Source organism: Lepisma saccharinum, chromosome 25 (assembly GCF_977018435.1).
Source record: "Lepisma saccharinum chromosome 25, izLepSacc3.1, whole genome shotgun sequence".
In the NCBI taxonomy this organism is placed as follows: Eukaryota; Metazoa; Arthropoda; class Insecta; order Zygentoma; family Lepismatidae; genus Lepisma; species Lepisma saccharinum.
Window position 1 is genome coordinate 2,725,194 of NC_139253.1, and position 27,336 is coordinate 2,752,529.

General features: G+C 35.2%; 1 protein-coding gene across 4 annotated transcripts; it reads right to left on the minus strand.

Annotated features, from left to right (window-relative positions):
- Positions 1-259: 259 nt before the first annotated feature.
- On the minus strand, positions 260-27,330 carry LOC145978971 (secernin-3). Of its 4 annotated transcripts, none has more exons than XM_083112011.1 (9): positions 27,283-27,330; positions 26,295-26,473; positions 24,857-25,044; positions 22,416-22,612; positions 20,060-20,166; positions 18,378-18,477; positions 8,860-8,957; positions 3,466-3,630; positions 260-2,987 (listed from the first exon to the last, which is right to left on the minus strand). In XM_083112011.1, the coding sequence occupies exons 2-9, from the start codon at positions 26,454-26,456 to the stop codon at positions 2,760-2,762; spliced, it is 1,245 nt and encodes a 414-aa protein (XP_082968137.1). In that variant the 5' UTR covers positions 26,457-26,473; positions 27,283-27,330; the 3' UTR covers positions 260-2,759. The 4 variants fall into 4 exon arrangements, with proteins under 4 accessions (XP_082968137.1, XP_082968140.1, XP_082968138.1 ...); XM_083112014.1 differs by lacking the exon at positions 8,860-8,957 and adding an exon at positions 16,179-16,270; XM_083112012.1 differs by lacking the exon at positions 27,283-27,330 and adding an exon at positions 27,149-27,271.
- Positions 27,331-27,336: the final 6 nt, after the last annotated feature.

Here is a 27,336-nt window from a genome sequence, read left to right on the forward strand (position 1 = left end):
AAGGTTTCTGTAAACTGCTACATGAGCAAAAAAAGCCATGCATCATGTTGGAAAAATAGCTGACCCAGGAGAACTAAGGACGAATTTTTCTTGAACATTGGCTTTGTTATCTAGAAACATATACAAACCTATGTCCTAAAAATTAAATTTTTCTAAAATTGTCATGAACCCAATTACTTTAAAATTGGTTGATTTGACATGGAATGACCCTATTTCAAACATACTGGATATGAAGCAAAAGAAATCACAAACACAGTAATGAAAGTTGCATACCTCAAGCTCTTTATTGTTTGTGTGATTCCCGTTATACAATGAAAATTTCACTGAAGCTTACAAAGTGTAACCAAAAGATATCTTAAAGATACAAGAACAAACTACATTTACATCAAGGGTACCTCGGTTACAAATTACAACCACAGGTTAATATTTCTTTTTAAAAATCATCACAATATAATTTCAGCATGACATAGTTACTGCTACTTACACATCATGATCCACTCCAATAAACTGACATACGAACACAATAGGGTGTTTACTAACAATATAATATATGAACACTATTTAGTGTAGCTATTAGGATCAAAATATTAAAGTACTCCTGTATCAATGACTATCAATCACACTTCATTGTCAAGCACCCAATACAATATACAAATCTACCCACAACTGGAACATTCCATTAGTATTTCAACTTTGCTAAAATGCATTCTCTAAATATGCTACTGTCTTTTAATACGAATTTCAGCATATATTAATGGTTTATGGTGTCATTAAGTATTAAAAATACCCTTCCACATTAGTATATAATACCAAAAACATTTTGCTGCTCATACAAGTACACTAAAAACAAAAAGAATAAATGTTGGATTCCAAAAGCTACAAAAAAACGACTAGAAACAATGCACAAGGAACAGAAAAATTACACGCATGCAAATATGCAATCACAGCCATTGTCCTTATATTTAGAAAAGCTCAAGATCACTTCCATTTCATGATGATTATAACAACGATTGTTTACGACAATCACAATATTGTTCAAGGTTATAAATTTATCTACAATAGCTGTCAACAATCTTGACTGAATAAAAACTTGGCTTGCTTACATGTGGTTGACTTCCAAGTTCTGAAGATTTCAATCAGTTTGCATTTCTTCACAAAATTCTAGATGGAGGTTAAAAAATGCTTATTACAGAGAACACGGTAGTCAAAAATTGTTGAATGATAATTGGCACAATATTCTAGCTATGATAATCTTTGCACTTCAGCATCATTCCATTTCCTTGCATCTTCCTCACCTTTCCGTACCATAATTTTCAGTTTGGCAAATTATATTTGAAGCTGACAGTTTATGCTAGTGACGTCAGTTTGCATATAAACAATAGGCTATATTCACATGCATATAATGTAATCTATGAAAAAAACAGGGTGACCGGCATAGAGTTAACAAGAGACATTATAGAAAGGAAAATGCATTTTCAATTTGTGCAATAATTACGGAAATACTAATTTTTTGACCACAATAACTGTCATAATTTTACAAGGTGACACTCTAGGATCATGATAAAATTCAAGTATAATTCCCGGTTTTCAAGGCGAACTTTCCAAAAATTCAAGGGTCGAGCGCATGTTTTCTCTATTTCATTACCGTCTCTCATTACACACACATATGCACACAAATTAAATGGTATTTATATTTAAAATATTGAAGGTGCAGAGTCTACATTTGCCATTTCACATATTCAGACTTGAAATGCATCAACTTCATAAACACACACGTCACAAATGTTACGGGATATACTAATCTATGAAAAATTGTTCATTGCATAAGAATTTTAAACTCAAATTTAACTAATCAACTTAAAGATATCTTATCTTGCAAGAATCTTCCATTCGTCAGATAAGATTGTTCTGCAAAGGAAACTAACAAAGTAAACAAATTGAAATAATTCTGTTTTATTTTCCACGCAGCTTTCTTTTCATTCCTTGATAAAAATAAAAGCTAAACAGTGAAAAACTTGTCTCGCGGCATTTATAAATATAAATAAATTCAATGGGATTTGGATTAATAACAGTTGTAATTTTTCACATCTACGAGTATGAAGAAAAAATCATGCAAAATTCACACGTAATAACCAGAGCCAAGCCACCCTGTTTTAGAGCTTAAATTGTTATGGTAGCTGCCTTGAATGACGAGGCTGGTATCGCATTCAAGCAAAATTGGTCAATATGGCAAACTTTAAACTGTGGTAAGGAAACGCTGGAAAATTCACTTGGCAAGGAGGTGATTTTACAAATATAGCTCTTCAAGACGTACTTAGAAAACGGAAGCAAAGCCAAAACAGAAATTTTGAAGTCAACCATAAGAAAACAAACTTTCTATACAATTCTGATTCGTGTTTATCGAAACATCCAAGAAGCTAGTATGTTACTAGTACACTATTCTAATGAGCATAGTTGTAGAAGTCTGAGCCTTCTTTTTAGCCATTCACAGTGTAAGCAAAAGTTCTTACATATTATATTAGTAACAAATTCACAAAGACAGATGAATGAAAAGCATCTGTTACAAACCTAAGAGTGTCAACATCCTTTAGCAGTATATCCGTAGGGGAATACAAGTGGCACATTGGAAAGGAGCATGGATCAGCAGCTATATATATGGAGAGAAAGTGAGAGAGAGCTTACACTCAACCTTCTAAAAGCACCAAAGAACGCTTCGCACGTGCTACAAAGAAGCTACAGAAACAAAAATAATGGCTTCTTTACTTGTAGAATTTGATTTCAGTTTCCACGATGTCTTTGAACAGATCGTCGACTTCCGGTAGCTGGTCCTCTGCAAAATTCTCCAGGAAGCGATCCATGTCCTCCACGCATTTTGCTTCCAGCTCTCGCAGAAGCTTCACAACATCCTCTTTACTAGCAGTGGCTACTTTATGCAATTTGTACAGTCTATGCTCTCTATCAACTTGCTTTTGAAATCTGGGTACAACCTACAAATGCAAGCAAGGGAAAAATTTTAATTATTATTTTGTGGTTAACAAATTATTTTAGAATCACAAATTTCAACCCAAGAATGGGTTTGTCAACTCACATCATTGAGGAGAAGCATTGATTAAAAAGATAAAGGTTTGAAAAAGAATAACTGCATAGTAAGTACCCTAAATTTGCTGACCAAAGCAGTTTATTAAAAATTAAAAGCACTTTACGCATTACATTTCTACCCTATATCAGGGTGTTCCTCAGATGGAGAACTAAACTGGAATGGTGGAACTATACATGCGAAAACCTTGGCAAGTCCTGAGAAACATAAAAGGTTAAAAATGGTATACAGGGGAAAAGCAGCAAGTCTCGAAACTTTGAATTTTGTTCTCTTGTAAAAACAAAAAAAATGTGCCTTATCAGGTTTTCCCCCTGTACTCATTAATTGCTTAAAAACTTGAAAGCAGCAAACTCGTTCTACCCACTCACCTTAGCTGGATCTTCCTCGTCGGGATACACAGGGCTCTGGATATGTGGAGATATTCGTACGTTGGGTGTAAAAATGAAAGGCTTAAACACAGATATCAGAGGATTCGGAGTCCCTGTGAACCAATGGCAACTTGGTCGACCGTCACTGGCACTAAGGATTGAAACCTGAAATATATTTACACAATTACAGGTTGAATTTCATATGTGGCAAATAAATATTTAGGCTATTTGGAATGTATGTTCCATTATGCTTTTAAAACAAACATCATCCATATTCATCACAATCTTTACATCATAAGCTACTTATCTCTAGAGTTACAATGAGCGTTAAGGCACTTGTCATACCGGGAGACAAACTTTTGTACAGCTCAACCAAGGTGAGAGACCCTAGCAAACTTGCAAACTAACATGGGCAGCCATATGTTTTCTAGTCTTGTTTCCTCTTCAATCGTACATGTGTTGCCACATTAATTACATTCGTCCCATGTTTGCATGCAAGTGTAACGAACATGTGCTTTATTTATTTATTCATATTTAACATATATACGGTGGAACCTCAATTTTACATTCCTGCATCCCTGCAGTTCTTCATCTAAGGAAGATCCTGATAGAGGGTAGAAACATTACATGTAAAGTGTTTTTAAATTTTAATAAACTCTCTTGGTCTTTATGGTTTTTGCATTTTACAGTTTCATGGATTCTAAGCCCTCTCAAAAAATGTAAAACCGAGACTACTGTATTTACATTGGATAAAGACAAAGGCAACAAGCTTTTGACAGCACTGCACATTTAGGCAACACAAAGGCAGAATGCAAGCAGCATCATTCACTCTCCTACCGCTCACATAAATTTGTAAACTTGGTGACAGCACCAGAGGTTTTTTTTTTCCTTCCTCATTCAGCTGTGGAGCTATGTCAAAGAAATATGCACACGCTCAATAGAACAGCAGTGATATGTTCTGTGTGAATAGAAACTAGTTAGTACTCTTGACAGATAATCAAGAAGCAGATTTCTTCAATGAAGGCCTTCAAATCCTGTTTTCCCGTACCTTATCAAGAAGTTGCTTACAGTGTAAGGGTTCTGAAGGTAATAAATTTGTGACAAATGTATGTCAGTTGTTAAACCTGCTAGATGTCCCTTTCTGAATAGCTTGATTAAACAATGAATGCTAATTCATTATAATCTCTAATTTTCTTACAAAATTTTGTCACTTTATTTTCTTATGAATACAAAATAAAGTTGAGCAGTGCCAATTCATTGTTCTGAATAGTTATAAATGTTAGAAAACAAAAATTCCATTGCAACTAAGCCAAATAAATCTACACCAATTTCATGAGGCAATTTAACGTTAAAATTATTATACTCAATATTGCACAGAATTTACAAAAACTGCAGATTTTCCATACTCAAGAGAATATGCAGATTCGAGGAAAGTATTGACCTGTATTTGCTGTTTAAGTTCTACCAGAAATTTTCTGATTCCAATAACAAAGACATCACCATCAATATAAGGCAAAATGTATTTTTTTTTAGAGATGGGACAGATTAATCGGTAGTCTATCGGTATCGGCCAATACAGGCATTTCGGTCTATCGGTTTATTGGTAAAAATACCAATAATATTACTGATCTATCTATAAATTTCTTATAATTTAGTGTAAAATAGATAATCTCCATGCACTACTTTTCAAAAAAGTACTAAATATGCAACTTCTCTTGCATTGTAGTCATCTGGTAACATACCGGGTGTTCCAGAAGTCTTTCCCTGATTACAAACTTTATTCATATCCACTATATGCAATGTAGAGATGTGCAAGTGGTGCCAAAATGTTGGAAAACTAACCAAGTATATTTGTTGCAGGTTTCAGTAATGTGGCTGTAGTGTACGAGGGCCACTATTTATATTTTGAGCCTTGGCAACACTGATTGAAGTTAGGCACAATTTGACGTTTGCACGGAATCATCTGGCATTATTGACCATAACGTACTCCAAATGTTTTGTCAATAGCTTCATTTATGTTGTTTATGTTGCCTTGGAGATTGCGCAACAACAATAAAATGGAATTAACTTGTGAACATTTTCGTGACATGATTTTTTACGATTTTCGACATGGATTATCAAGACAAGAGTGCATCGATCAACTTACTTCCACATTTGGCGATAAAGCCCCATCCTTTGCCACTGTGAAACGCTGGTATAACGAATTTAATCGTGGCCGCCATTCGCTCACCGACGAGATTCGCGAAGGTCGTCCAAAATCAGTTGTTGTTCAAGAAAACATTGATGCTGTGCAAAACCTAATACTGCAAGATCGTCATGTGACATACTGTGAGATTGAGGCAACCATAGGTATTAGTTCCACCAGCATATATAAAATATTACATGATCATTTAGCTGTGAGAAAGGTATGTTCTTGTTGGATCCCACACAATTTGACAAAAACTCAAAAAGACGCTCGCGTCCATTGGTGCAAACAAATGCTCAATAAATACAATCGTGGTGCTTCAAAAGACGTATATAAGATTGTAACAGGTGACGAATCATGGATATATGCATATGAGCCGGAACGTAAACAGCAGTCGACTGTATGGGTGTTTCAAGATGAACCCAATCCAACAAAAGTTGTTCGCCCTCGAAACACATAGAAACAAATGGTCACCTGTTCTTTCGGGAAAACTGGTCATGTGGCAACTGTGCCTTTAGAGGAATGTAGAACGGTCAACTCTGAATGGTACACAACAATTTGTTTGCCAGAGGTCTTCGGTCAAATACGGAAAACAAACAAACGCCGTCGGATCATTCTTCATCAAGACAATGCCAGCTGTCACACATCTCGTCTAACAACCGACTTTATGAACAGTCAAAATATCGAATTGATGGGTCATCTGCCGTACAGTCCTGATTTGGCACCCAATGACTTCTTCTTGTTCCCGAATGTTCAAGAATAAATTGCGTGGACAACGATTTTCGTCGGCGGAGGATGCCGTTGATGCGTTCAAAGCCATATTATGGAGGTGTCTCAAGAAGATTGGAAAAACTGCTTCGACAAATGGTTCGAACGAATGCAAAAATGTATTGACCATAAAGGAGAATACTTCGAAAAACAATAAAGCAGTTTTCAATGCCAAATTCCTGTTTTTTCATTGTTAGGCTCAAAATATAAATAGTGACCCTCATAGCAGTGTCAGTGCCAAGGAATCCCGAATTAATCCTCTTGACATTGGGTGGAATCTTTCCATACAATGTTTCTTGGACTTGACAGGATTTGGGAATGAAGATAAATTCCATTTTTTAAATACCAACTTATTGATAGCAGATATTCTAGACGAAAGAATTCTGTACATTTGAAAGTTCCTCTGCACTGTTATTGGTGACTGGGTCTCGTGATACCAGAGGATATGCTGAGCTTTTTCCCGATTTGTGAACATTTCCGGTTTTCTGAGCACTGACACTGCTACCCTACATCCACTTTACTCAAACCTGCAACAAATAAATTTGGTTAGTTTTCCAACATTTTGGCTCCACTTTCACATCTCTACCTTGCATATAGCAGATATGAATAAAGTTTGTAATGAGGGAAAGACTTCTGGAACACCTGGTATATTTATTAAGCAGGTCAATGAACCATTCAGGATCTTCAAGGATCATTTTGAATTTTATATCGGATCGGTAGAATATCAGTTGTCACTATTCGTAAATATTATATTGGTACTTTATCGGTATCAGCCAAAATTTCATATCAGCCCATCCCTAAAAAAACTTCTTACACCATGTGGCAGTGCATCTATGTCTGACTTACCTCAAGAGTACATACATTACAAAACCACCAGCACACACAAAATTAAAACCTTAATTACAAGCTTTGGACCCCATTCCAAGGCCATCATCAGGGTAAAAACATGCAGGGTGGAAGAAGAAGAAAACAATCCTTTAACATTTCCTTCCTCTACCAGCTTGCATGTATTTTTCTCTGATCATGACCTCAAGAAGGGTCAAAAGTTCGGAATTAAGTTTTAAATTTATATTTGCTGTGTTGTTAATGTACTTACTCCAAGGTAAGCTAAACAAAATTTATATATATATACATGCTTCAATAAAGTATATTTCTAAATGTGCAGTTTCTTTTTGCTACAAAAAATCATAAGAGTTTTCTCATCATACACAATGATTATATATACCATTCAGTTCTTGCATGAAACTTTCCTAATTTTTAATTTGGAATGGAACACCATTTGTCCACTTAAGTACCTGCAAGAAGTATTTTCATTCAACAATTGTAGTCTGAATACATTTATACTACAACACTAGAACAGTAAAATAATCCAGTTATACAATCCAAATTTCATGCAAGTGCATATCTATTTACATTACCCATAAAAGTCCACTTATAAAGGACTGTCTTGTTGTAAAGCTATTTTTGATTTACAAATAACTTTTAACACTCAGTTACATTGCCAATAATGGTAGGGTACAGATTTATATGCATCATACCTAAAGAAGAACTTTTGTGTTTTCCCCATTTCATGTGGCTTTTCTGCCACTTTTAGCCAATTGTTACAATGTGATTGGATCATACTTAGATGAAATCAACCAAGGACACACACAAAGAAACACCCATGTCAGATCTGGAACTCAAGCATGGAAACCTTTGTTGACACGATCATTGGTGTTCCATTAAATGAGCTCTGCCACTGAGGCGGCATGTGGAAGTAAGGGGGAATTGAGAAGATGAAATGAACTAAAAAAATCAAAACTCAATATGCGTACCAAGGCAGAATTTATTTTAAAACATGAACTAAACGTTACGTTTCAACCTTCTAGCAAGGTCTTCTTCAGACTCTGGACCAAATACAAATGAACACCTGGAAAGGAATGTTCCAGATAAACAAGTTTCTAATAATATTATGCCTGCAGGGGAGTGATTTTTGTGAATATTCTGTATCTTCCGGTTTTGTACTTTATTTTATTTGGTACAGAGTCTGAAGAAGTCTTTGCTAGAAAAGTATTGAGATTTTGGTTATCATGGAAACAAGGCTTAATGGTGTTATAACTGAAAAAAATGTTTGGAAACCACTGATCAGATATTCAGTAACTTAATTTATTGATTGTTTATTGATTTGGTTTATTTTACTTTGCTTATTTGTCACTTTTGGCAAATCATGAAGATGAGGATGCATGATGATATGATTAAATTGATAAAAGGACACACACAAAGAAAGTCGGGATACAAACACAGTACCTCTGGCATTACAGTGTGCTCTGCTAACCTCAATATCTAGTCCAATGTGGTCACTGTGCATTTATAAACTATAAAACCAAATATTAACTCAAAGTGAACAACACGAACTACACAAAGTACCAGCATGCTTTCACTCACACATTTCTACAGCCTACCTGACTAGCAGCAGTAGGATACTCATGGCTTGAATCACGGGCTATTCCGCTGTCTTTGTCCCTTAAGACGCTGAACATATCCAAAGTGGAAAAGGCAGCTGGCAGAAAACCATCGTCAATTACTTCAACATTGAAACCAATGCACTCTCATCTTGGTTAAGTCAATACCACCCTCAGGTTAGAGCATTCCCCTCCAAAATTAGTAGGCTTATTTTCCATCTTAACAGTGCAGGACAACTGGCATTAGTATTTCAGTGTTAATTTCATGTGGTTACAATTTTAGGAACTATGGTTACCCTTATCCGAGCTCATTTTTTGGTTCCGTGCAACTTACTCACTATCATATATAAGCATAAATTCGAAATTAGTTCATTTACTTACGTAAAGTGAGAATATAGTTGTCGTAGACGACGTTTAGGTGGCAACTGCCCCCTTTTTCAGGTCATGAAGTCGGCTATTATGTGCATACGTAAAGCTTCGTCATTTAGAAAGGATCAAGGTATATGTATGGGCAGGTTGAATATTAGGATGACCAAAACATGGTAAAACTGTTAAAACTGCTGTAAAAATTGTTAAAACCCATAATGTTACTCTATCACAGCTCCATGTTCAATTACTATTAAAAATTAACCTGAAGAAGGGAGCAGTTGCCACCAGAACATCATCTATGACAACTATATAATCACTTTACGTAAGTAAATTAACTAATTTCGAAATTTATGCTTATCCGAGCTGTACAATCAGCCATAAAGATAATGGTCAGCAAATTGTCCATGAGTATTTGTTCTTTTTTCTTCTTCATTCATTGTATTTTGAGGGAACAGAATTGTACTTGTGCTGGAACAGAGGCTGGTCTCTGCTTATTTATGCTTTTTGTTTCAGTTCTTAAACTCCACATTGAAAGGAAGGGGGAAAAAAAGAACGAATGAATGAACATGGGTGCCAGGAATGCAGAGGTCGAATCAGTCCATCAAACCCCTTGGAAATTGGCATCGTTCATTTCAAGTTACAAAAAAGCAGATGGTTTATTATTTTTATTGTTAACGACAGTTAGTACATACTTGAACAGGATAACCAAAATAAATACTGTGTTAGATCGAAAAATATTGGTGCAAGTAACAGGAACCAGTTTATTTTTCATACTCTACCATTTAATTCAAAGAATAAGAGGTTCCTCAGTTTTCAAAATTCCAAAAAAATGTGTTTTGTGTCAGAGGTCACACAACATAAACATAACTAAAATTTTCCTCCTAACTTTTTTGTATACAAAATAATGAAAACATGTTGTGCTAACTCATCTGGTGGATATAAGGTTGATGACAAAAATAATAATAATAAAGAATTTATTTATTATTTTCCTATAGTTTACGGTTATTACAAGCATAAGAAAACAGTTTTTCGTTGTGATGTTTAAGGAGAACACACGCTTCCTTCATCAGACATTTATTTTCATTTTGACTAAAGATACAGTTATAACAATGGTTAGCATTTTTTTAAACAAAAAGAATCCCTTATATAATGGATGTTGTCAATGTTACATTGTTGTAATATAGCAACTTAACAGTTAAAAGAAATAGTCTGTTTTATAAACGTAAACTATAGGAAAATAATAATTCTACAATGCAAGCAATACGTACATACAAGAAAAACTAGAACTTATTTATTTGTATGAGTTTGTAATAGTTATTATTGTGCGGTAACAGTCATAATAAAGATTATTTCTCTTGTAGTCTATGGTTATTACAAGCATAAAAACACAATTTTTCGTTGTGACGTTTCAGGATATCAAAAATATAAGAAAAGCTTTTTTAATATAGGAAAAGAAAATGGCTTTTACACTAACAGAATAAACCAAATCAAAAAACAAGTCGCAAGAAAACTTAAGGAAAAGAGAAAAGCAGATAAAGATGAGAAATCTGTTGAAAAGGAATTTGTATTCCATTCTACAAGGGATTCTCACATAAACTTGCAAAAATTTTAGAAGATTTAATTTCAAAATTGTTTTTATATTCCCAAGGAGTTTGGAATGTACATTTAATGAATACAAAATGAGAAAATCTGTAACAGATGTGGAAACCAGAGGAATTTAAGTTGTTCATGTTCAAAGGATTACGTAGGACAAACAACTAGGAAAATGGCAATAAAATGGCATGAACACAATTTGGACATGATAATAAAAGTTAAACCCAAGAAAAGGTGTGTCAGCTCACATCATCGAGGAGAAGCATATGATTAAAAAGAGAAGGGTTTTGAAAAGAGTGACGGAAAACATAGATTTGAATGTCTGGAAAGCTCATTGCAGCAACACTGGAATAAATTAAATAATGAAAATGGTAACATAGACCACAAGTGGAGTAGGCCACCTTCTTTAAAATTTAATGTAATAAAAAACATCAAGAATCTCTGTAAAAGCAATGATGATTTTGAATTGCCTGATGATATTTTGGATTCATATTTTTTTTTAAAAAAAAAAGGTGATCTCTTTTTTCTGAAATAATAATACAGACTGCTTATTTCACAGTTAAGTTGCTACAAAACAATGTAACATTGACAACGTCCATTGTATAACTGATTCTTTTTTTGTTAAAAAAAATTAACCATTGTTATAACTGTATCTTTAAACTAGAAATAAATGTCTGATGAAGAGAGCGTGTGTCCTCCTGAAATGTCACAATGAAAAACGGTATTTTTATGCTTGTAATAACCGTAATGTACAAGAGAAATAATTCTACAATGCAAGCAATGTGTACATAAAAGAAAAAAAACATAATAATGATGTTAATATTATTTTTTTATTACTATTATTATTTCTACTATTCAAGTTTTATCAATGGTCTGACCATCTTACAAATATTTCTGCCAACACCCATGAGAATGAACAATTTGCCTATCATTATATTTACTGCTGACTACTGGGGTAAGATCTGAAACACTGAATGAGGTGTGAATTATTGCTTCAGTGCCCCACCCAATGACTCAAGGGTTGAAATGATGTGCCATGCTTGAACAGTATTAAGGATACTAGGGAGATGATATGGAGAACACACACTCAACTGCACTGCTAAAATAGAAAATAACTTTACGGACAACTATTCAGCTATACTAGTTAATGCATTCACTTCCCCAGATGTTTTTTGAACTCCTTACTTTGTATTCACATAAACCACCACTGAAAATTGATGAATATTTCAAATTCTGAAGAAAATTTATTGTAGATTCTACATTTATTTTTCCATTCCAATAGTTGCAAATCAATGTTTGAAATTAGCAGTACCAAGTTGTAAAATCTGACTGTAATGAAACTGGTTATCGGCATGATGTAAATTTTGCACATTTTCCTGGATCTTTACAAAGCAGGACTGTTCATAGACTTTCATTGGATAATTGATAGCTGATATTTTCTGTGTACCTTAAATGCAACAATGTACTTTGGTTATTTAGCTTTTCTGCCATTTTTGGCTAATTGCAATGACAATGATGAGTGATGATTCAATGAAATCGACGAACGCCTACAGTGAAACCTAGATTTTTTCAGGGTCCAAGCTGAAAAAACTTAAAATGCTGGAAAATTGAAAATGGAGGAAAATTGTATAGCATTTTACTATGTTCGGACCATGAAGACTGAATGTATAATACAGGAAAATGTAAAATCCGGGAATGTAATACCCAGATGGTATTTGAACAACCTGCATAAGTTGGTACGTATTAAGATTGAAAGATGACCGCTTAATGTGCTTAACCACCAACTGGCTTTTCTTGAGTGATACACAATCGATGCATTGTCTCACAGCAACACTTTCTTTTATTCAAGATTGCAGTCTGCTCCTATTGCTTTCAAGTAGTTCCAAAATTATACTCACAATGCTAAGTCAACATAGAAATGTTTAATGTCGCACCAGGAATCAGACCTGAGATCACTTTCACCAAAGGCAAGAGCACTACCCGTTCAGCTAGGTGGAAGCTATGAACAACTGCAAAGAATGCTTTATTCTATATTCCAACCTGAGACTTCCAGCTTTCCTGTACCAATCACTATCAGCATGGTGTGAGGTATCATGGGGTTTTAAGTTTCTTCTTTGAAGACAACACAAAAATGAATCATTATTTTTTTTGTCTTCAGATTACTTTACATCCTTTGCTGTTTTTTCATTAAAAAAATAAATGCACAGGTGTCCCAAAAGCAAGACATATAAGGAAAAGTAAATGAAAATGTAATACAGATTGAATGTATTTATTATACATATTTATTGAAATGTAAAGGCTCCTCCCATACCAAGGGAAAAGTATTACGTCAACAGATGTTCAAATTAACACCCTGCATGAACTTTACACACATGGAAACAAGCACACAAAGTGTGTTGTACATTTCGTAATATTTAGCCACGTGATGCCATGGACACACCTTCACACGGTCCTAAATACAGTAAATACTGTTCATGTATGTTCCATTTCTATTGTCCCTCTTATCACTTTGACGGTGGACTTTTGGAGTTGATTGATATAATTTTGGACACGTTATTCCATAGATTTAACTTTGCGCTTGTGATTCAAATTTGATTTGAGTTAGTTTTCAGCTTTGGTGCCTATTTTTTATGAATTTGTCTAAAGGTTAGTGACATAAAATTCCCAGAGTTCATGACAAGTAAATATTTTGGCCAATAACACTGGGGAACAAAAAAAATATTTTATTTTGTGGCATAAAGTTTAATAACAGTTTCATCACACAAAACAGCTGTGATTGCCAATTGTATGATTGGTTCAGTTGAATTGACTCCAGTTATAAAAATAAACACACCATGGAAAATGTAGGAGCTAAAATTACTCCACGCTTTTCTCGGTAATATCAAAATTTGATAATGGGCTGAAATTCCCATTAACAAACTTATTTATTTAGTTGTAAATTGTTGCTAGGCAACTTATGAATCATTGCTAGGCAATATATCTCTTAATGTTGAATTTTGTAGTATAACTAAGCGAAATGCGTTTAATGTGAATACATTGGAAATATGAGTTCCTCACGTAGTAAGTGTTTCAATAACCCAAATGTTTTTTGCTATATATGTGGAATATATTGTCTACCATCACAGAGAAGAAATATCACGGATGTAGTGAGAGATTTGTATCAGGCTTATTTTGCCAAAAATCTGGGACAACAGAATAAAAAATGGGTCCCACATATAGTTTGCAAAACTTGTTTGGAATCACTTCGTTATTGGGGCCAAGGCAGACGAAAGGGACTCAAATTTGGAGTGCCCATGACATGGAGTGAACCAAAAAATCATGTTAATGATTGCTATTTTTGTGCTGTGAAAGTTAAAGGCATGAATAGATTCAAAAAGCGTAATTGGGTATACCCTAATGTAGAGTCAGCAAAGCGGCCAATACTGCACAGTGAAAATTTACCTTTACCAGTATGTACCTTTTCGCAAAATATCGACAATGACGTTGAGATATCAGATGAAAGTGCTAGTGACAATAAAAACGAAAGTGATTTTGAAGGATGTAGTTCTACACCGCAAGCATTCTCCCAAAGCGAACTGAATGATTTGATTCGTGACCTAAATTTGTCAAAAAAATCATCTGAGATTCTAGCATCGCGACTAAGAGAAAAACATTGTCTTCAGCCTGGTGTTACTGTAACATCATATAGAACAAGAGAAGACAATATTCTTCCTTACTTTAGCGAAGACAATGATCTTGTGTATTGTAACAATATTCCTGAGCTTTTGCTGCTGTTAGGTCTATCAACATATCGCCCAGAGGATTGGCGTTTATTTCTGGACAGTTCTAAAAGAAGTTTGAAATGTGTTTTACTACACAATGGTAATAAACATCCTTCAGTTCCTATAGGACACTCAACAAAGCTTAAGGAAGAATACCAAAACATAAAAATGGTTTTAGAAAAAATTGAATATGCTGAACATAAGTGGCTCGTGTGTGTGGATTTGAAGATGGTGAATTTTTTACTAGGACAGCAAAGTGGGTACACAAAATATCCCTGTTTCCTATGTTTGTGGGATAGTCGTGCTAGAGAAAAGCATTGGACGATAAAAGTTTGGCCCCCAAGGGAAAATATTACAGTGGGAAAAGCTAATATCATTCATGAACCGCTGATAGATAGGGACAAAATCATCCTTCCGCCACTGCATATTAAACTTGGGTTGATAAAACAGTTTGTGAAGGCCTTAGATACAAGTGGTGATTGTTTCAAATATATATGCCACACTTTTCCAGGACTAAGTATTGAAAAATTGAAGGCAGGAATCTTTGACGGAAAACAAATTCGTACACTTATAAATGATGCCAATTTTACAACTTATATGTCTTACATCGAATCTGAGGCCTGGCTGAGCTTTGTGTCCGTCGTCAAAAACTTTTTGGGGAATCACAGAGCAGAAAACTACCGCGATATAATTGGAAATATGTTGAAAAATTTTGAGAAATTGGGAGCTAATATGAGTGTGAAGATACATTTTCTACATAGCCATATTGACAGATTCCCTGAGAACGTTGGTGATTTTAGTGAAGAACAGGGAGAAAGGTTCCATCAGGATATAAGGATAATGGAAGAAAGGTACCAGGGACGGTGGGATCGCCACATGATGGCCGACTACTGTTGGAGCTTACAGAGGGATTGTCCTAAAAAGCAATACAGCAGGAAATCGTATAGAAAACGTTTCACATAGTTTGTTACTTTATTGTGTATATATTTTCTTAATTATTATGATCATAGGCCTATATAAATTTATTTTTATAATAATGATTGTAATCACAAAAAGAAATATTAAATTGTTGTTGGAAGTTCATTTATATGTGTTTCTTATGTTACCGCCATTTTGGTTTAGTTGCATTTATTTCATAAATTAGAGCCAATTCAGGAAATATATTATTATATCATTATTCAGCAGCATGTAATCGTCCAAAATTAGCTCTCAAATACTGTGCCGCAATTTCACTGTTCCCCAGTGTAATCATTTAAAATTTAAAGATCCCTTTCTTCAATGCATTCTTATTTATTTTTTGATATTTAGTGTCGCTTGTCTACCACTTTTATCAAGATGTGGATGCATGACGATATTATGAAATTGATGAAGGAACACTTGCTAAGAACATCCAAGCTGGGATTCGAATCCAGGACCTCTGGCATTGTAACTTGTTGTGCTAATCACTCCGCTGCGGAGGTCAGCTGTTTTCTCCAGTGCATAATCTATCTTTCAAATGAGTACAGTAGACAAAGAGAAGAGTCCAGAAAACATCTGAGTAAAATCCACAAATCAAGTGTTCACTCATTCACCACCAATCAAACTATGTGGCTGTACCTGAGATGATGTAGAAACAAAGCTTCCCGTCATACATATTCCACTCGGCCTATCCCGCAGCACAGACGCCATGTGCTGGAGTGAAAAGCAGCCTGAAAGTTGTGAAACCTAGACAGAACGCTTAGAACACCAGTTTAGCAACTAAACAAAATCTAAATTTCAATTATAAATTAGAAAAAAAATAGTGAATTAATTATGATCAACAGTATTGAAGTGTTTGTTGCATGAGCAAACTCATATTATAAAATACACAACATAATTTATAAATGTATTCATGCATTACACTCAGCATTTCTTGCTTACATATCCTGTGCATGCCAAAATATTGTTAGCGTACAGCTCCATGAAGGAAGCAACTAGGCACCCTTGACATCATCAGTGTTTCAAACACAACAGATTTCATTGTGGTGTCACTGACAGAGATAATTCCGTGCAAGTGAAACAGCAACAGCAAAATAGGTGAAACCAGTTTGAGTCCAGGTGAAAACTGCAGTTTTTGCTTAAATTTGACCAATGTAGTTTTTGTTTCCAGGAGGCTAATCGGGACTGGAGCTTCAATTTAAAGTGGAGTCTGAACCACTGTGAAATGTGCCTCCACCAAGTATTTAAACAAAAAGCCCTTCATTTCAAGGTGATGACGTTACCACTATGCCCATCTACACAGGTTTCTATTAATGTTGGGCATCAAATAAATATTATGGACTTACGTCATTGGTATACCACAATATTCATAATTGTTTTTTGTTAACTACACACACTTTTACAGGCTAATTCCAAAATGTTGCATACAAAAACACAATCATAACAGTTTTAAATTAAACGTTCCCTTATGCCAAGTAACTAAACAATGACATACAAAACAACCGTAACAACTGATCAGGGGCGCTGACTTGTCAAAATTATTGGGGGGGCTCTGATCACTGAAATAAATTAATGAATGACTCACTCTCTCCCTTTTTAAGTTTTGGCCTCAGTGTTCGGAATCTCATAAACGCCCATGAATTCCTCAAAGATATCAAAATTTTTATTCACAGTTCGAATGCAGAATATTAATTGTCCACGGATGGATATGTCACAAGTTTCGTCAACCATAATAGCAAATATTCCAGACTTATAATAACTGCTACCACGGAGCGAAAAACAGATCTCCATAATATATCAATGATCTCGTTCTGAATGTCATGTGACAGCCACTTGTAGCCCGAACGTCCCATCCACTACCCTAGTTCATGCATATCGTCTTCTGAAACTCTTTTTAGTAAAAATTTTAACAATATTCATAATTACATACTTAGTATATAGTAAAAAGTTATGTGTTTTGCTGTCTCTTGCCATAGCCCTCCCCCCCCCCCAAAGTTGATGGTTTAGCGGTCTCAGCTCCCCAAAGGTGATGGTCTAGAACATTTCAAATGTGTATTTAAAGATAAGTTCATGTGGCACAATTCAGAGTAAACTTTACAAGAGAAGCAAAATAATACATTAGATCCTTTTAAGCAAAATTATTTGGGGGCTTACAATTCTGAAAAAGATCTTTCTAATTTACTGTTGAACATGTTGAGTATGTCAGTGTGATACATCTCCTCTATATAGAAGGTAAGAAGGTACATTCAGGGGATGTGGAGGTAGGGCCTCACACATTCTCGATCTCAGCAATTTTTGAGGTGATGTGATTAGCACCATGCTCCAGCCACCTTTACCCCCTAGGGTTGCCCCCAGGTACCTACTGATTTGAGGCTGGGCAAGCTCCAGAGCCACTTTATGCGAGGACAAGGCCGGAAAAATTCTGACCTTTGATCACCCACACAGAGAATACAACCTGGGTCTCCCGTGTGGTAGTCAGACACCCTACCAAGTAGACAACCACGGCTCTCCCTCTACACAGAAACAGACTTAAAATTCAAATATTAATGTAGATGAAACAACGTTTGAGTAAAATTAGCACACAGGAAGTGTAATTATTGATTTCAAAAGGTGTTTCTGATAATAAGACAACAAATATCTAATTGCACACGAACTATACTGTTTGAAATTTATAACTTGCAGAGCTCTAACCAAATTCAAAAGCACATTCAGTTCCATCAACTGTCTCATTTTTCCATATGCAGAAAATGTAACACTAAAAGAAAAATCATGTGATAAGTTGATACCACGTTCAAAGAGAAATAACCTTTGCATAACGCACTGAAATAAGAAACTCACCTTCACTTGAAAATTTATCTAATAGCTTCCTCCCACACTTCTGTCGACTAACAGCCGATTCACTTGGTACACCATATGCACTGCTGAAATTAAAGTCTCCCTAAAATGGAAGAAGATAGGAAAAAATTCAACTGATCATGCAACCACAGTTGTCACCTTTACTTTTTTTATAATTATGACAATATTGCATTACTGAGATTACATGAGGAACTAAAATAGTAATGTTACTTTATTTGCATTAGTTTGTAATTCCAGAACTGGCCAATATATTCACCAGAATAGAACCTTTCTTTTTTTAACCAAATACAGAATGACGGTTTGACTTTACTGGAAAAACTTTAGTGTTTTGAATCACAGTGGCAGAAATGTACACAAAAGTATATGCTGTGCGATAACACATTTAATAAATATGATTCAGCTATTGGTAATGCGTTCCTTTCAAAGTAAAATGTTACTATGTTACGGAAAAACACGACCTTGAAAATGAAAGTAAAGTAACTTCCTCCACTCAGTCATCTTTTAAGCAATACACTTTTAAATAGTTAACAAAGCTTTTAGCCTATGGTAAATGAGTTTCTGATACAGGTAAAATAATGCATTTGAAACAGATATGTGCCAGTTAAAACCACATAAGTGCCTGTAAATGTTACAATTAGGGCTAATTCAACAGCGATGTATCAGTACTTGCCGATACCACTGGTATTGGTTGGATTTTATTTACCAATACTGGCCAATATTTTACTGTCAGTTTCGTATTTCGTGGGGTCTGCAAAAAATGCCATGCGAAACTTTGACAGTCTAATTATCCTGGAAGGTTATGCAAAATTCAGTTTTCCATTACTTTGTGCCCAGATTGTGTAAACAAAACTGCATTTTGTAATTACATAACAGGAATTTTGATATTCTGATTTTGATATTCTGATGTAGTTCTTAAGTATTTTAAATCAAAACTCTCTTAAATAGGTGCACATACTTGGAGTGGAATGCTTATCCTATAATAGTAATCAATATTTTGAACAACTTCTAATTGTTACAATTTTCAATCATCGATATTCAGTAAGAGTATCGTCATCAGTGTGGGTATTGGCTCAGCCTTAATAATAATTACGGATGGGCTGATATGAAATTTTGGCCAATACCCATAAAGCACCGATATAAATTTAGAGATACCGATATTCTACCGATCTGATATAAAATTCCAAATGGTTCATTGACCTCCTAAAAAACTGTATGCTTCCAGATGACTCAAGCTTTTGCAATGCAAAGAAGCTGCATACTTAGACATTTACTTTAAAAAAAAAGTATGAAATGGAGATTTGTTTATGTTCACAAAATTACAACAAAATGGCACAATATTGCACTAAATTATTAGATATTTATAGATACATCGGATCGGTAAAATTATCGGCAATTTTACTGATAAACCTATGCACCAATATGCCTCTATTGGCTAGTACCGATAGAGTACCGATTAATCTATCACATAATAAATTGTATTGTGTCGTTGGAATAAAAGATACTTAATGAGCAACTTTAAATAAACATTTGAAACACTTTAGGATGTAAAATATTAAGAAAAGTCCTGGCGGTCTGCGAACAAAAAAGATATTTAAAGGGGTCTGTGATAAGTAAATGACTAAGAACCAATAAGGTTCATATATTGAAGCAGCTGCTGAACATACCTGGCCATCCCAAAAGCCCTCTTTCTGTGCATGTTCCTTTAAGGCTGATGACATCTTGTCAATATTTGTTCCTATGCTCAGTGTATTGGAGATATTACGACAGCCACCTATAATCAACATGGAAATAAACAATTTATAAGGTATGCTCAAAAAGAAACAAAGCCTTTGCAACAGCATCCCAATGTGAACAATGATTGTTACTATTGCCAAACAAAGGGATTTTTTATTATTTTTCCATTTGTAATGCCACTCAATGTTGATTTGTTTAATAATCCACAGCTGTTTATATGAGGTTATGTTCGGTGCCGCTGGAGATTTTATTTTAGATTATGAAAAGTTACAATTTATATGCTTTTTACACCAATATATAATAATTTCATGTGTCCTTTCAAAAAATTACATTATTTGTTATCAATTGTGGTTATTCACTGTCACCATTCACAGAAGGCTTTTGGTTTGAGTAGGTTCCAACAGGTTTAACAAAGCTTATAGTTATAAACAGTAATTATCATTGAGTATCTTGTTGCACAAACTAAGTACACTTCCCACAGCCTTCTGTGAATGGTGACAGTGACTCACCAAAATCAACAGGCGAATAGAATAATTCACTTTGCACATATACACAGAGTTATACATTTGTGTCAGAAGAGAATTCAACCATGTCCATGCTATTAGGTGTGTGTTTTTGTTTTAAGTCCACTTTATGCACAGATAGGCTAATCGGGACTGGGCCTACAGTTCAAAGTGGGACCTGAACCACTATGTCCCTCTACTGAGCATCAAACCCAGGCCCCTTTGATTAAAAGGGAGCGATGTTACCACAACACCATCGGAGAGGCACCATACTCATGCTATGAATTAAAAAATAACAAACTGTAACATAACATGATACTACAAAGACCAGATATGAAGCAAACTTTGAATGCCCAGCAGACACAAGAGAAAATCCTACTGCAGTATTCTAGTTTCTTTAGAGTGATATGTTCAATTACTGAAAGCGTGTTTAGTTTGTGCAACACAATACTCGTTGATAATTATTGTTATAACTACAGGAGTGGTGTTGTATCTACCAATTGTAAGCTTATAAACTGTCTCAATGCACGCATGCATGCACAGGATTTCTCCCATGCTCAGGTAACTTCAAGGCTCACATCAGTCTACAATGGAACACTGGCACGTTCAGACTCAAATTGCAGCAATGGAGGTGTTCCTCCAAATAGGTTCCATTCAGAAGACTAAGTGGAAACTGTGGTGACGGTCCAACGAGGACTGCCATGAACCAATGCCAGAGCAGCACAGTGTGATGAGGTGCATCAGACAATGAAGAACCATTGACAGTGTGTAGAATTAGAAGTCTCTAGGTCGGAGGAGAAGCATCAAGATGCTACAGCACAAGGAGCGAGTCCTGAATGGAACCTGTTCGGATGAACACCTTCACTGCCAACATTCGTGTCTTAACCAATCATGGCAGACTGACGGCAAGTCTTGAAGTGGTATAAGCATGGGAGATTCCTCGACGTGCATGACTGGGTTGAGACAGAGTTACCAATTTTAGATACAATATACTCCACCCTGTACAACGCACGTTAAAAACATTCCCAAGAGAACAAAGTGACTTCTCATTTCTAGTGCACTGTGCATTTCAATTCATGTGCAATTTGAGACAGAACTTGTTCACAAACAGTTACCAAATATTGTTCATTTCTTTCCATGGCCAGTGTGGAGGCATGTACAACCATAATTCTCTGAATATTAGTGACAATTGTTCTGCATTAGAATGCAATTTTAATTAGACATTATCCATTGTCTAGTGCTTTTCTATAACACTGTATTTCAAGAGAGCACCTCTTCTCTCGTCTTCAAGTGGACAAATTTCCTTGTGCCGGTGGTGGGGACTGAACCTACAACAGACCTATGTTTCTTTTAGAGCACCCGATTTGTAGTAAATTCACAGGTCTGTCATACATTTGATCCCCACCACCAGCAAAAATAGAAATTTGTTCACCTGAAGACAAGAGAAGTGCTGTTATAGTTGGACCACAAACAAGAGAACCTGTGCAGAACCACGTTGCATGCTTATGTACAACCATGTTAAAAGACAGTGACATGACACAGAGATTCAATGTGAAAACAGATATCAAGAAGTGGGAGCAACTGCTAAAAAAAAGCAGAAGACCTACCACTTCTTGACAAAATCCTTGGATATGTCACTGTTGGAAGAATTAGAACAAAAACGTACAAAATAGTTTTCATGGAGGTAAACTTGCAAACTGTGATAATATACATTGTGTAATGTTGAAAACTGCACTCAGTGGTGCAATTATTTATAAAAGAACCATGATAGTGCGAGACTCACTTGTGACTCTCTCGGCAGCCCAGAGTTGCCCGGCAGTTTCCAGCACCCAGGCCTCCTTTGGGTCAGCTATGAGGAACGAGTTGTGGTAGGTGAAGTTAAAGGCATCAGAACACTGGCCCCCTTGGCCGTGCTTCTCCAAGAGGGAGGTTATGACTTCTAAGGCTTCTTCGGCTGAGGCACCACGCTCCAATCCTAGGCTGGAAAAGTTACACAAATAGTGCCTTCGCTCTTCACCGGGAACAAACTCACAAATAAAAATCTGCTTATCTTGATACCACCAAGACAAAGCTTACTAGCTGCTAAGAATACTACATCTCAACACTTGTTAGTGCACACAACACAGCTTGGAATATTATTTCTTTCCATTTAGATTTTAATTGTGAATGCTAGCAGATGACCAAATTGCATCAGCAGTAAGAAATACTTTTCCTTAGTTCATATGATATGAACATTTGTTAAAATATTTGATATCTTGTAAAAAGTGAAACAAGCACTTCATTTCTTCTCTAACCTAATCATTTCTCTCTACCGTCAAAAATGAGAACAAGCAACAAATTGCTTTGTGTTGCAACTCTGTAGGAAATGGCTCACGTTATTCAACATTAACCCCTCAAGTTGGTATGATGGAATATCCGTCATGCCATCCTTAAAATTCTCTGGGTATTATCTCCTGCGCATGATACCCTACAGACCTGCTTCTTTCACTATTCAGTTAGTTTACATTTCTGCCATGAGATACCACTCTCCACAGTATTTAACTTGTCACAATCACCTTGGGATGGAGATACTGCTTCCATGTTGGCACTCTGCTAGCTGTGTTTATCTTACACTTCTTTATAAGATAGTATATAATCTACTCTTGGAGCCAAAGTGTGTACCAATTCAGTTGCCGCGTGAGCATCTTTCTTGAATGATTGATTGAATTAGGTTTCTTTAATAGTTTTTCTTGTATGTACGCATTGCTTGCATGATAGAATTATTTTCCTGTAGTTTACGGTTATTACAAGCATAAGAAAACAGTTTTTTCTTTGTGACGTTTCAGGAGAACACACGCTCCTTTCATCAGACATTTATTTTCATTTTGACTAAAGATACAGTTATAACAATGGTTAGTAATTTTTAAACAAAAAGAAAAAGAATCTGTTATATAATGGATGTTGTCAATGTTACATTGTTGTAATATAGCAACTTAACTGTGAAAAAAGCAGTCTATTTTATTTTTATTTTAGAATTTTTTAAATTATGAATCCCAAATATCATCAGGTAATTCAAATTCATCATTGTTTTCACAAAGTCTCTTGATGTTTTCTGTTACATTAAATTTTAAAGATGGTGGCTTACTCCATTTGTGAAAAAGAAAACTCCACACTGGATCTATGTTACCATTTTCATTATTTAATTTATTCCAGTGTTCTTCTGCAATGAACGAGGCTTCCCAGACATTCAACTCTGTGTTTCCCGTTAATCTTTTTAAAACCCTTCTCTTTTTAATCAAATGCTTCTCTTCGATGATATGAGTTGACAAACCTGTTCTTGGGTTTAGATTTATAATGTCCAAATCATGTTCGTGCCATCTTATTGCCATTTTCCTTGCTGTTTGTCCCACATAATCTTTTGAACATGAACAACTTATATTATATATTCCTGTGGTTTCCACATCTGGTAGCGAGTTTCTCATTTTGAATTCATTAAATGTACATTCCAAACTTCTTGGTGCTTTAAAAACAATTTTAAAATTAAAACTTTTAAAAATTTTTGCAATTTTATGTGAGAATCCCTTGTGGAATGGAATGCACACAAATTTCTTTTCAACAGATTTTTCATCTTTGTCTGTATTTCTCTTTTCCTTTAGTTTTCTTGCAACTTGTTTTTTGATTTGGTTTTTTGTTTATTTATTATTTGAAACGTCACAAAGAAAAAACTGTTTTCTTATGCTTGTAATAACCGTAAACTACAGGAAAATAATAGGTTTCTTTAGGTTGCTTTTCTGCCACTTTTGGCTATTCGCGACGATGAGGATGTGTGATATGATGAAATTGATGAAAGAACACCCATGCACAGGCAGAGATTCAAATACAGGACCCCTTGCTTCTTACAATTTGAAATATTGAGTATTTGCACAATGGCTCAAAGCAGAAAAAGGAGTACTTTTATTTATATGTAAAGAAGTGTCTTTGAGTATTGAATATGCATTTTGGAGAGTGATGAGGAATTGTCATTTTTAAAAACACCCACTACGGAAGTTATTTCGCATTGCAAATTACCCACTTACGGGTTCTCAAATATAGATAAATGGGATGATCTGCTTTCTAGATAGAACCTAGGGACTGTACTCTGGTCAACAATGGCCATCTTTGAAGACTTTTTGGAGGAGTGACACCTCCTCAAGTATTAGAAATCTAAGGCCAGGCTGGGTTAAGAGAGGTTGCATGAATACATACCGAACAAGATCCATTCCAAGCAACTTCTCTGTCTCGTCATCTGCACCATTCAATTTCGTCCACACAGCCTCGTTCCCGACACACACTCCTTTTTCATTGGCACCCATCTCTGCTCCCCACATCCAAGCTGGTTTGCTTAGGATAACAGCATACGTGTGGGGAGCTTGGTCTATCTCAACGTAGGTGCACTGTAGAGCAAGGAAATTCACTTAATATTCAACTGCTATCAATTATTCTAGTAATAAGCAGACATTACATTCCATGTACTTAGCAAATTTTGACTTACATAGAAATTTTGCATCATTTCACCATTTGCCACATAATCTTAACTGATATCACGTGCATGTAATCAGAAATATTGACAATTATTTTAGAGGCTCAGAACACTCTTAACATGTACATGTGAAACTTTCTCACAGAATATTTTTAGTGGGAACTATTACATTTAAGCTACCAATAAGCACCAACAAAATTACTTTCAAGTATTGTTATTGATTTGGTTTAGTTTACTTCACTTTTGGCTAATTACGAAAATGAGGATGAGTGATGATGTTATGAAATGACATTAAGAACACCACCCATGCTGAGATTCGAACCGGGGACCCAAGGAGTTGTAGCATGCTGTGCTAACCACTCTCCCATGGTGATTTGCTACTTTAAAAAGTACCATCCACATCTTTATACACAAGTAGGTGAGAAAAAAAAAACTTTCTTATATTAAAATGTCAAAAAACTGTGTAAAATGCAGGGGGGGAGGAATTTGGTATAACATAACTAAATTTTATGTAACTAGACACTAAATTCAAATCACATTTCTCAACATAATGATGATTTTTTTTCTCGTACGTTGGCCATGAATGTATACGGCCCATGTTCCAATTGAGTAATTCTGAATTTATCATGGTGTACATTTTTTACATGGCTCGATTTCTAATTGTCTGATAACACACACTTCACAGACTTAGTGATTACTTACTGTGCATTTCCTGGAACATAATTTTTCCCTTAAATATATTCACATATGATAATTTGTTTGTGAGCAGCCATTAGCTTACTGTTGCCTTGGATATCGACTGATTCTGTCATCTACTTCATGTGTGTTGGATGCGAAAGGGTATTTCATTGATAAATGCTTTCGCTGTTAGGTTATGTTGGTCAGGTTTAGGGCTCTTAGCATTAAAAAATAACACCCACCTGATCGCATAATATCCGGTCTCAAGCCCAAAACTCCCTTTAAGCTTGAATTAAAATCGGCAAAAACCTGTGTCCGAGTCAGTCGGAGGTGCTGAATGTTTGCTTGTGTAAGCTACATATCAAATCATAATTTCTCCAGTAACTAATACTTAGTGAAGCTATTATCTGTGAGGTAACAGTAGTATAAGCCGGAGACACATTCAAAATCGTTACCATTTATAGTAAGAAAATATTTAAGTCTTGCCTTCAACTTTGCTCCATCTGGATGATCCTGTCCTTTTTGATAAATAACCTCTTGAACCTCGTCTCTTGGACGATCTGAGTTTTTCCCAAATACAACCAAGCCATTAGCAGTATTTGGAGGAAGTACAACAAAGGTATCACAAGATTTAGGTATGCCATCCATTGTATTACAGTAATATGCTGGAAAAAGAAAAGTACATTGGGGTGTAACAGATCCTTTCTTCAAATTAAAAAAAAAATGTTACTTACAATTTGTACCACAAGATGCAGTTTGAGTATGATGAGGTACATACACTCTTCATACTTACTCTATTTTTATTATTGGTTACAAAACAACTTGCACGTTTTCAAATTATACAGTTCTTCAGTGTCGTACATAAAAACTACGCTGTGCAGACTGCATGCATAACGATCAAAAGTGGCAATGGTCGTCACTTTAATTACAATTAGAGCAACATGAATATAAATTTCGTTTAAGTAAATGTGTCATTCTGTTTGGAGTAGCATCAACATTCAATGAATACATGTATGAACATCACAAACAAAATAACATTCCATTGAATTCCACGTGAAAAAGAGTTTATTACATTAATGGTGAGTTTTAAACTTATAGAAATGCAGAAAATAGTCTAAAACGCATAATACACTATATTTGTCATTGCGACGTTAAACACTTTTGCATTTTGTGTCAATTGTGCAAAAATGAATGTTACACAACAGGCTTTTGTGCGTTTTCTATTATGAATTTATGTGTACAAAGGTGCTGTAATTATTTTCAAGTATCAATATTTATAGATAAAACGTATGTGTTCACTTGCTGTCTACAGTCTATCATGCGAAAGTTCAAAAAATGACCTGTTGTAATGATATTGGGAGGAAGGGTGCAATTCTACATAAGCATAATTATTTTCTTAAATTCGTAAATTGCATGAATATTTCCCTTTCTGTTATCAGAAGAAAATTATCAGCTGAGCACTTGTGACACCCACCTGATTCCTTTTCACAGCTATTGACGTTCTCCGAAAAAGGAAGAAAAGGAAACC